This window comes from Aptenodytes forsteri, unplaced genomic scaffold, assembly GCF_000699145.1.
Source record: "Aptenodytes forsteri isolate BGI_AS27 unplaced genomic scaffold, ASM69914v1 Scaffold265, whole genome shotgun sequence".
In the NCBI taxonomy this organism is placed as follows: Eukaryota; Metazoa; Chordata; class Aves; order Sphenisciformes; family Spheniscidae; genus Aptenodytes; species Aptenodytes forsteri.
Genome location: NW_008796175.1, coordinates 2960405 through 2970976, shown reverse-complemented (window position 1 = coordinate 2970976; position 10572 = coordinate 2960405). Strand labels below are relative to the sequence as shown.

Sequence of the window (10572 nt, the reverse complement as noted above, 5' to 3'; positions counted from 1 at the left end):
GCGCGGAGGTGGTCGCCACACGCCCGACGGCCCGCCCCGCCATGGCGGTGCCCGGCGCCTTCCTCGTGCCCATCCTCCTCCTCCTCTGCGGGCTGGGCCCCTACCTTGCTGCTGCCCACAGCCCCCCAGGTAAGGGAGCACATGGGCCCCAGGGTGGGGCGGGAGGCCGCAGTGCACCATGTGTGGTGGGGCTGGGGGATGTTGCTCCCCGGTGATGGCGGGCGAGGAGGACAGGACGTGGGGCTGTGTGGGCCAGCAAGCTGTTGGCGCGTGCGCCAGAGACCCCGCGACCCCGCGATGCGCCCCGGGACCCCCAGCACCTACATGGCCCCTTGCAGTGGGGCTGCCGGGAGAGCCGGGCTGTGCCAGGGAGCCCCGTTGGGTGTCCTTGCTCCTGCCCCGGCGCTGGAGCATCGCTGGCACCACCGGCCCCATGGCTACTGGTCCTGTGGCTCTCCTGGCCCCATGGCTCTACTGGCCCCACAGCTCCCAGCCCCACAGCTCTGCCAGCCCTGGGGCTGCCAGCCATGCAGGCAGCGCTGCCAGGAGGGACCCTGGCCATGGGGGTCCCCCCTGGTGGGCTGGGGTGGGGGGCAGTGGCAGGATGCGATGCGCAGATCCTATCGGCCCCATGCATCAGCTGGGCAGGGCGGCAGCTGGCAGATCTGTGCCAGCCACCCTTTCCATCCCAGTCATGTCAGCGGTGCCGCACACAGGCAGGGGATGGAGGACAGCAGCTCCTCTTTCTGCCCAGCACCCTCGCCCCAGCTGTTGTTTTCTGAGAAGAAATCTACTTCTTGGCTGGCTGTCAGTAAAACACCAGCTTTCCGTGGAAACACAGCTCCTCTGTATCCCTGGATTTCCTGGGCTGCCGGGAAGGTGTCCTCCATCGCCGTGTATGGAAACAGCCGGAGCGCAGCCCATTTGCTCCGTCACGTTACATTACAACCCAGGGAAGCCCGGCTCTGGCTTTCTCCTGCCCCCACAGTGCTGGCTGATAGGTTTGGACCTCAGAAGGGACAAGGTGTCCCGTTGCCTGATTTTTAGGAGGAAAAAAATCCCATTTTCTGGGAGCCTCCAGGACAGCTCTCAGCCACCAGCAGCTGGTTTGGCACTTGCAAGGGCTCTGCGAGGCACCTCGGTCCATCGGAGGAGCTCGTCCCGCAGCGAGCCGTGACAGTGGCTGCCAGAGCAGACTGTGGTGCAATGCCTGGCACAGGGACTAGCACCACCCCGGTGGCCCTGCAGCCCCCAGCCAGCCCAGGATGTGGCTGCGTGGGCAGGACCAGAGCCGGCACAGCGTGGCGGAAGGAGGGAGCAGAGGAGATGGTGTGGGCGCCTGGAGTGGCTGCTCAGCCTCCCAGGGCTCGGCGGTGTTTCCTGCAGAGATCAAACCACCGGGGCTCGGTCCCTGCCCTGTGGTGGAGGGGCTGCAGTGGGAAGCACAGCGCAGCATAGCCCCCATCACCCAGACACAGGGATGCGTGGGCACCTGCAAGCACCATCTCACAAGGGCAACAACGAGATGAATTTAGCCAGGATAGAGACATAGAATCATAGGATCATTAAGGTTGGAAAAGACCTCTACAATCATCGAGTCCAACCGTCATCAGCACATCAGGCCCCTGTGGTGGAGGGGCTGCAGTGGGAAGCACAGCGCAGCATAGCCCCCATCACCCAGACACAGGGATGCGTGGGCACCTGCAAGCACCATCTCACAAGGGCAACAACGAGATGAATTTAGCCAGGATAGAGACATAGAATCATAGGATCATTAAGGTTGGAAAAGACCTCTACAATCATCGAGTCCAACCGTCATCAGGCACATCAGGCACAAATCCTGGAAACCCCCCGATTTTCTCATGGGACAAGCAAAATGGGTTGGCAGGGAGGGGTTTCCGTCCTGTCCCACAGTGCAAGGGGCTGCAAACAGCAGCCACGGGGTGACTAAGGGGAGCAGATGGAGGAATTGGAGTGAAACACCACATCCACAGCATGAGGAGCCAACAGCAAGGATGCAGGAGGGACAGCTGCTTGGCTGGCAGTCCTTCGGAGGAAGATGTGGGGCTGCTGTCAGCCCGGGCATCACTAGCACGGCATGTGTGAACAGGATGGTCCGGGCCTGGCATTGCAGGCAGGCTGCATTGCAGCTCCGCCAGGAAGAGCTGTGCTTGTTTGGCTCACATGGAAGGCGGCTGACGGGGATGTGCAGGGACCCCTGGCATATGCTGTGTCTCCTTGGTGCACCCCTAGGCCCTGGCGCAGCCGCCCGCCACCGCGGTGCCCAGCAGTGTCTGTCCCTTGCAGGGGTGGAGTGTGTCCTCTTCAACGAGGAGTACCTGACCTGCACGTGGGGGAGCAGAGAGACACTCACGGCCAACTACTCCCTCTACTACTGGTAGGTGCCCCTGCCCCATGGCCAGCCCCACAGCAGGGTGTCCAGCAGTGGGTCCCCACACAGGAGGCTCCTGCCAGCATTACTGGTCCCAGCATCGGCCTGCTCCTCTTCCCCGAGCCCAGGGTGGGGGAGGCTCCGTCTCTGGGGCAAGCGGGATGGGATGTGCTGGGGAGAGGGTTCCTGGGGAGGGATGGGGCGTGCCGGGTCTCAGGGAGCTCCAGTAACCCGCTGCGGCACAGGTATGAGAACAGGTCCCCCGTGGTGGAGTGCAAGCACTACCTGCAGGACCAGGGCATCAGCATCGGCTGCCGCCTCAACCAGAGCGAGATCATCCAGTTCCAGCCTTTCCATGTCCTCGTCAATGCCAGCCTTGGCGGCAGGACCCTGGAGATCCCCAGCGAGCGCATGCAGCTGCAGGACCTGGGTACGGAGTGGTGGGGGGCACCCACTCTTCTCTGCGGGGCTGTGGGTACCCAGGGCTGCCCCATCATGTTCTGGCTGGTGGTGGGGCCACCGGAGCACGGGGACGGCGCTCACTGGGCATCACCTGTGCCTTGCAGTGAAACCGGAGGCGCCCGTCAACCTGACCATCCGCAACATGAGCAGCAACCAGCTGCAGCTGACCTGGACCTCCCCGTACCCCAAAGCCCAGTGCCTGGAGCACGCCGTCAAGTACAGGAGCAACAAGGACACCAGCTGGACGGTGAGAGCCCCCCGGACGCGGTACCCTTGCAGTTGTGCCCAGGGACGAGCCGTGCACCAGCCTCCATGGCAGTGCCGGTCCTCATTGCATGGCCCACGTCTCTCTGCAGGAGCACCAGGTGAAAGGAGACGTCTTCTCCCTCCCCAGCGTGGACTATGAGAAGTACTACACCTTCTACGTGCGCAGCAAGATCAACAGCTACTGCGGCAGCACCCAGCTCTGGAGTGAGTGGAGTGTCCCCGTGGTCTGGGGCAGCAACTCCACCAGCAAGGGTAGGTCCTGGGGGCTGCGGTGGGATGGGACGGGCTAGGGCATGGTGGGGCTCAGCAGGCAAGGGATGGCCAAGCAGGTGGAAAACTGGCCCGAGGCAGCAGCTGTAGGGGCGAGACCCGTCCGGGCACCTGGGGCGCAGGCAGCAGCATCAGCCCCTGCATTCTTTGCGCTTCTGGAAGCCAAACACCCCCTGCCAGCGGGACCTGCTGACTTTTGCCAGGGGTAAGAAACCCCGGAGGGCTGCTCTGGCATGGCCGGCCCAGGACAGGGTCACCAGCCAGTTGTGGTGACAGTGTGGCAGGGCTTGGGGACAGGCCCCTTCTCCATCCTCCGCTCCCAGCTGAGCCCTGCCACAGATGATGCCATGGCCACCCACGAATGGCCACCAGCGTGCCCACCCCACTGCTGTGGCGGTGCACTGGCTGGGGGTCCGCATCACCCAGCTCTTTCCAGGCGCGGCAGAGGAGCAGCTGCACTGGTTCTGGATCCACATGGTCTTGATCCCCATTGCCTCCTGCCTGCTCTTGCTGGTCCTATCACTGAATACCAGGGAGAAGAGATCAGCACCTCCCTCTCCTCTTCCCCGCCTCAGGAAGCTGTGGAGAGCAATGAGGTCAACCCTCAGCCTCCTTTTTCTCCAAACTAGACAAGCCCAAAGTCCTTAGCCGCTCCTCCTAGGACATTCCTTCCAGCCCTTTCACCAGCTTTGTTGCCCTCCTCTGGACCTTTTGACCGGCTGGTTATACTGTGTTTGATGCACCCCAGGATGCAGTTTGCCCCTCTTGGCTGCCAGGGCACGCTGCTGACTCATATTGAGCCTGCTGTCGACCAGCACCCCCATATCCCTTTCTGCGGGGCTGCTTTCCAGCCACTCTTCTCCCAATTTATACTCGTGCCTGGCATTACTCCATCCCAGGTGCAGAATCTGGCACTTGGACTTGTTAAATTTCATCGCATTAAGCATTGCCCAATGCTCCAATCTATCTAGATCCTCTCCCTCAAGAGAGTCAACAGCACCTCCCAGTTTGGTATCATCAGCAAACTTGCTAATGGTGCATTCAACTCCTGCATCCAGATCGTTGATAAATATGTTGAACAGGACTGGCCCTAGAATTGAACCCTGAGGAACACTGCTCGTGACCGGTCGCCAGCCAGATGTAGCCCCATTCACTACAACCCTTTGAGCTCTGCCCTTCAGCCAGTTCTTCACCCAGCGCACCATGAACCTGCTCGTCCCACAGCTGGACAACTTGTCCAGAAGGATGCTGTGAGGGACGGTACCAAAAGCCTCCAGAAAAACTACATCCACCGCCTTCCCTTCATCCACTAGGTGGGTGACCTTATCATAGAAGGATATCAAATTAGTTAAACGGGACTTTCCCTTTGTGAATCCATGTTGACTGTGCCTGATGATTGCATTATTCTTTAAATGCCTTTCAGTAGTACCCAGTATGACCTTCTCCATAATTTTTCCAGGAAGTGAGGTTAAACTAACAGGTCTGTAGTTTCCTGGGTCTTCCCTCACGCCCTTCTTGCAAATTGGAATAACATTGGCTAGCTTCCAGTCAGCAGGGACCTCCCTAGACTCCCAAGACCTTTGGGAGATGATCGAGAGGGGTCCTGCCATAACATCCGCTAGCTCCTTCAGTACTCTGGGATGAATCCCACCAGGCCCCATGGACTTGTGAACATCCAGCTGATACAGCTGGTCCCTGACAATTTCAGTGTCCACAAATGGAAAGTCACTGTTCCCATACCCGTGGTCCTCCGACTCAGGGGACCGGGCAGCCCAAGGTCTGTCCGTTTTATTAAAGACTGAGGCAAAAAAAGCATTGAATGCCTCCGCTTTTTCTTCATCCCTGTTAGTCAGATGACCATCTTCAACAAGTATCGGTCCAATGTTTTCTTTAGACCTCCTCCTGCTATTAACGTACTTAAAAAAGCCCTTCTTGTTATCTGACACAACACTGGCCAGGTTCAACACTAATTGAGCTTTGGCCTTTCGTGTCTCCTCCCTGCATATACGAAGCACAGCTCTGTAATCTTCCTGCAAAGCCTGACCTCGCTTCCAGAGATCATCCAATTTCTTTTTCCTCTTGAGCTCCACGAGGAGTTCCCTGTTCAGCCAAGCTGGTCTTCTGCCCCGCTTGCTTGACTCACTGGGATTGCCTGCTCCTGTGCTTCTAAAAGGTGCTTCTTAAAAACTGACCAGCACTTGTGGACTCCTAAGCCCTCAAAAGCAAAGTCCCAGGGTACTCTGCTAAATAGCTCCCTGAATAGCTTAAAGTTTGCTCTTCTGAAGTCCAGGGTAGCAACTCTGCTGTCCTTTTTTCTCATCACACAGAAAATTTTAAACTCAACCATTTCATGATCACTGTGGCCAAGACAGCCACCCTACCATCACCATCTCCCACGAGTCCTTCTCTGTTCACAAATAGCAAGTCTAGAAGGGCATCTTTCCTAGTTGGCTCACTGACTACTTGTGACAAGAAGTTATCTCCTGCAAACTTCAAGAATTTCCAAGATTGCTCCGTGCTGCTGCACGGCTCAGCCCCAGGGTGCTCTGCCCCACGGCTTTGCCATCCCTGCTGGTGCTGCCCTGACCCTCTGGGTCACCTTGCGGTGGCACGCCGAGCTGCTCCAGAAATTAAGGCCTGACGTAGCTCCCTGATGGGCAAGGTAGCTGCTGGCAGCACTGCGATGGGCAAGGCGAGGTGCACGGGGCAGTGGGGTTCCCCGTTGGGGCTCCAAGGGCTGCATGCGTGTCCTGGCCAGCAGTGACAACAGTGTTGGAAGCCAAACACCCCCTACCAGTGGGACATGCTGGGTCCCCCTTGCCAGGGGTTTCTTAGCTCTGGAGGGCTGCTCTGGCACGGCCGGTCCAGGACAGGGTCACCTGCCAGTTATGGTGACAGCATGGCAGGGCTTGGGGACAGGCCCCTTCTCCATCCTCCGCTCCCAGCTCAGCCCTGCCACGGACAATGCCATGGCCACCCACGAAGGGCTACCGGTGTACCCACCCCACTGCCGTGGTGGTGCACCAGCCGGGGGTCCATGTCACCCTGGCTCTTTCCAGGTACGGCAGAGGAGCAGCTGCACTGGTTCTGGATCCACACGGTCTTCATCCCCATTGCCTCCTGCCTGCTCTTGCTGGTCCTCGTCGTCCTGCTGGTGCGCATGGAAAGGTGAGCCTGGGGGGCTGGTGGGGGGCAGCAGCGCTGGGGCCCTTCCCCTCTGACACGTCTCTCCTGCGCAGGGTGTGGGTCATCCTCATGCCCCGAATCCCCAACCCCAGCAAGAACTTTGACGAGCTCTTCATCACCCACAACGGCAACTTCCAGGTAAGGTGGCTGTGGGCAGCCCTGCCCCCGGGCTCACCCCCTGCCCCGCGGGGCTGGGGCTGGGCTGGGTGGTGGCTCCTCTCACCCTGCTCTGCTCCCCGGAGGAATGGGCCGGAGTCCCCAAAGATGTCGTGGAGAGCTTCAAGCCCAACTACAGTGAGAACATCTGCTATGTGAGCGAGCTGCCCCCCAAGGAGAGCTATGAGCCCCTCTGGGAGAGCAGCAACCACCCACCGTCTGTTATGCCTGGGGCCCTGGCTGCCCCCCGCGAGCACAGCCCCTACAAGAACAGCTACGTGGGAGTGTGACACACTCCTGCACCCCTGCACCCCGCACGTCCCACACCTCCGCTGCCCAAAACCTCACCAGCCTGCGGGCCTCACTCCCTGCTCCCACCCTGCCTCCACCAAATGTCTGGACCCCCAGCCCTGCTCCCTGCCATGGCCACACTCAGCCCCCCACAACACGGCAGCTGTACTGCACTGCAGGGTGCTAGGTGAGCGCGGTGTGCTGGGTGCACTGAGTGGTGCAATGGGTGCACTGCATGCAGCGCATAGCACCCTGGGTGCACTATTCGTTGCATGCATGTGATGCATTGGGTGCACTGGCTGCTGCTCTGGGTGCGTTGCAGCAGACTGTGCGCAATGCACAGTGTGCCAGCACCTGCCCTGTCCTTGGGGTGTCCAGGAGGGCAGGGTGACATCCCACCATGAGCCCTGCTGCGTGCAGGATCCCTTGCGAGGTTGCTGCGGCGGAGCAGAGCCGTGGGAGGGCTGATGGGCTCCCACACTGCTCTCCCATGGGCACCCACACTGGGCGTGTTGGAGCTGCTGGGGGCTCGCTCATGCCCCCTCCCTGCTCCGAGGTGCCCGCAAGCCCACCGAGGGACATGTCCCGGTGAGAGGGCAGCTGTGGCCGAGCAGGCAGGAGCCACCGGCCGACCGTCGCGGACACCGGGGCTGAGGAGTGCCAAGGGCCAGAGAGGCCAAGCCACCATGTGACCCCCGGCCCCGAGGGCTGCTGTCCCTGGGGCACCGGGCGAGCCCGGCTGTGTCCCCCGGGGCCTTGCCGCTCCTTTGCCTGTGCCCCGGGTTTCCCACTGCAATAAAGCTCTGCTGCGCTGGGGGCTCGTCCAGGCTCATCTCGCAGGGTCTGGGGGAAGCACCGGCAGAACCCCGCATCCCGCCCAGCTCTGACCGAACAAATGCCGTGCGGTGGGGTCCAGCCCCACTGCCCCAGCCCCACCGTCCCGGGCTCACAGCAGCATGTTCATCTACATCAAGCACGGGGGCGAGTCCCCTCCTGGCCATCCCACGGGTGCTTGCTCCCCGGACACACAACAGTCCCCTCCTGGCCATCCCACGGGTGCTTGCTCCCCGGGCACAGGGGGGGACGCACCGTGGCCTCACCGGGCTTGGCATCTGGGCTCTGCAGCCGCTGCCAGGTCTGCCTGCTGCCCTCAGCCACCGCCACTCTCCCTGCAGATGACCAGAGCTTTCTGGCCAACACCAACTGCGCCGTCCTGTGGCTGCTCTCCTACGTGAGGAGGATTGGCCATCCCACGGGTGCTTGCTCCCCGGGCACAGGGGGGGACGCACCGTGGCCTCACCGGGCTTGGCATCTGGGCTCTGCAGCCGCTGCCAGGTCTGCCTGCTGCCCTCAGCCACCGCCACTCTCCCTGCAGATGACCAGAGCTTTCTGGCCAACACCAACTGCGCCGTCCTGTGGCTGCTCTCCTACGTGAGGAGGATGGTGGGGGTCCCCGACACCGGTGAGCCCTGGCTGTGGGGCTGCAGCTCCCCCCACGCCTTGGCAGCAGCACTTTGTCCCATCTCCAGTGGGATGCCACACAGGCTCCCCATGGTGTAGACGCAGTGGTGAGGTGGGGGGTCCCTGGCTCACCACGCCGGCAGCTCCCCGCCTCCCCCCCCAGCTTTTCCAGATGTCATCAACCTGTGTGACAAGCTGGCCACCCCCAAGCTGCTGTTCCAGGTGACCAGGCTGAGCGAGAGGGCCAGTGAGCTCCTCCAGGTGTGCAGCACCTACTATGTGTGCAGGGTGGAGTTCGGAGCACCTGGTAGGTGTCCAGGCAAGCGGAGCCCCCTGGTCCCTGGGGGTCCCAGCAGTGCACGTGGTGGTGGGGCGCAGTGGGCAGGAGTGACCGTGGGGCCATCCCACAGGGACTGAGGAGGAGGACGCGTGCTGGTCCTTCATGCCCCTCCTGGAGCATCCCAGCCCAACGCTGGCAGGTGGGCAAGGGGACGGGGATGGGGACAAGCCAGGTGGATGGGCACAGGCACGGGTCCCGGCACTGGGCCAGGGTCTGCCGTGGAGCCCCCAGTCCCATCTGTGGTGGCAGTGGCCCTGCGGCTGCAGGGCGAGCACCTGCACAGGAGGCAGACCGGCACCCCAGACATGCCAGAGGAGAGGAGGACACCTGACGCAGAGACACTGCCCTCCACGGCGCAATCCCAAGGAATGATAAGGGGCTGCTGGTGGCCCCCAGGGCGGCCGGTGTGGCCTTGCCCACCTTCACCAAGGCCACCTCTGCCCTGGGGACAGGGGGACACTGTCAGCCACAGGCCAGCCCTGCCCAGGGGACCTTCCCACCCCTGCAGCCTCCAGCACCTCATGGACACACAGCTCACGGCAGGAGCTGCCCTGTCCCCACGCCACTGTCCCCACACCCCATCCCCATGCCTGCTCCATCCCCATGCCTGTTGCCCCCATGCCCCATCACCCTCGTGCCCCGCTGCCCCAGCCCTATGCATGCTGTCCCCATGCCCCATCACCCTCGTGCCCCGCTGCCCCAGCCCTATGCATGCTGTCCCCATGCCCCATCACCCTCGTGCCCCGCTGCCCCAGCCCTATGCATGCTGTCCCCATGCCCCATCACCCTCGTGCCCCGCTGCCCCAGCCCTATGCATGCTGTCCCCATGCCCCATCACCCTCGTGCCCCGCTGCCCCAGCCCTATGCATGCTGTCCCCATGCCCATCACCCTTGTGCCCTGCTGTCTGGTCCCCATGCCCATTGTCCCCACATGTCATCACCCTTATGGCCCACTTCCCTGTCCCCATGCCTGCTGTCCCCATGCCCCATCACCCTCATGCCCCACTGCCCTGTCCTCCACCACCCTCAACCTCCATCCCCCTGCCCCACCGTCCCCGTAACCACATCCTCGTGCCCTGTTGTCCCCACTCCCCTCCACCCCTGCTGCAGCCCCCAACACCACGCCTCTCCGCCCAGGGGAAGGCGCCAGGGCAAGGCCCAGGCAGAGAGAGCGGGGACGGAGGGGACCTGACGCAAGGCGGCTTCACCCTCCAGAGCGTGGGCGGGGCCGGGCCAGCAGGTCAGGCAGCACTGAGGCTCAATAAAGGCTGGGGCCGTCCCCACCACGCACTGCCTGGGGCTGTGGCCATCACCGGGGCCAGGCAGGACCTGCCTGGGGCGGGTGGGAAGCAGCCAAGGGAGGGGACAAGGACAGGGGGACACGACGTGTCCCCACACCCTGTTACTCTTGTGCCCCACTGCCCTGTCCCCATGCCTGCTGTCCGCAGGCCTTGTCACCCTCATGCGCCACTGCCCCAACCCCATGCCTGCTGTCCCCACGCCCCATTACCCCTGTTGCACAGGGTGCTCTATGTGATGCATTGGGTGCACTGCGTGCTGCTCTGGATGTGTTGCAGCACGCTGCGCACACTGCAGGTGTGCCAGCACCTGCCGTGTACCTGGGGCGTCCAGGAGGGCAGGTGACATCTCACCACGGGGACGCAGGGCTCCCAGCGTACCCCCGAGTCCTCCCCGGGGCCTGCTCACGGCCAGCCCCGGCATGGCGGCCCCACACCCCGGGTCCCCC

General features: G+C 62.4%; 3 protein-coding genes across 4 annotated transcripts in view; 2 read left to right on the top strand and 1 right to left on the bottom strand.

Annotated features, from left to right (window-relative positions):
* MED12 (mediator complex subunit 12) overlaps window positions 1-5292 on the bottom strand; it is a 43688-nt gene extending 38396 nt beyond the window's left edge. The window contains exon 1 of the mRNA XM_019474213.1: window positions 5288-5292. The gene's annotated coding sequence lies outside the window, so the exon portion shown is untranslated. The remainder of the gene's footprint in view (window positions 1-5287) is intronic.
* On the top strand, window positions 33-7038 carry IL2RG (interleukin 2 receptor subunit gamma). Of its 2 annotated transcripts, none has more exons than XM_009287611.2 (8): window positions 33-129; window positions 2308-2398; window positions 2638-2822; window positions 2959-3101; window positions 3211-3373; window positions 6451-6559; window positions 6631-6715; window positions 6820-7038. In XM_009287611.2, the coding sequence occupies exons 1-8, from the start codon at window positions 42-44 to the stop codon at window positions 7021-7023; spliced, it is 1068 nt and encodes a 355-aa protein (XP_009285886.1). In that variant the 5' UTR covers window positions 33-41; the 3' UTR covers window positions 7024-7038. The 2 variants fall into 2 exon arrangements, with proteins under 2 accessions (XP_009285886.1, XP_019329759.1); XM_019474214.1 differs by having other exon boundaries at window positions 42-129; window positions 3211-3377; window positions 6377-6559.
* A 942-nt stretch (window positions 7039-7980) lies between these two features.
* On the top strand, window positions 7981-10362 carry CUNHXorf65 (chromosome unknown CXorf65 homolog). Its single transcript, XM_009287658.1, has 7 exons — window positions 7981-8005; window positions 8400-8486; window positions 8658-8792; window positions 8896-8964; window positions 9075-9229; window positions 9936-10065; window positions 10274-10362. Exons 1-7 carry the CDS (start codon window positions 7981-7983, stop codon window positions 10360-10362), a joined length of 690 nt encoding a protein of 229 aa, XP_009285933.1.
* Window positions 10363-10572: the final 210 nt, after the last annotated feature.

Excerpts from the sequence above, each read along its gene's own strand:
- IL2RG (XM_019474214.1), top strand. The coding sequence starts at position 42 with ATGGCGGTGCCCGGCGCCTTCCTCGTGCCCATCCTCCTCCTCCTCTGC. Across the intron at positions 130-2,307 it reads TGCTGCCCACAGCCCCCCAG|GGGTGGAGTGTGTCCTCTTC; the intron begins GTAAGGGAGCAC and ends TGTCCCTTGCAG. Across the intron at positions 2,399-2,637 it reads AACTACTCCCTCTACTACTG|GTATGAGAACAGGTCCCCCG; the intron begins GTAGGTGCCCCT and ends GCTGCGGCACAG.
- CUNHXorf65 (XM_009287658.1), top strand. The coding sequence starts at position 7,981 with ATGTTCATCTACATCAAGCACGGGG. Across the intron at positions 8,793-8,895 it reads GGTGGAGTTCGGAGCACCTG|GGACTGAGGAGGAGGACGCG; the intron begins GTAGGTGTCCAG and ends GCCATCCCACAG. Across the intron at positions 9,230-9,935 it reads GGTGGCCCCCAGGGCGGCCG|CCCCCAACACCACGCCTCTC; the intron begins GTGTGGCCTTGC and ends CCCCTGCTGCAG.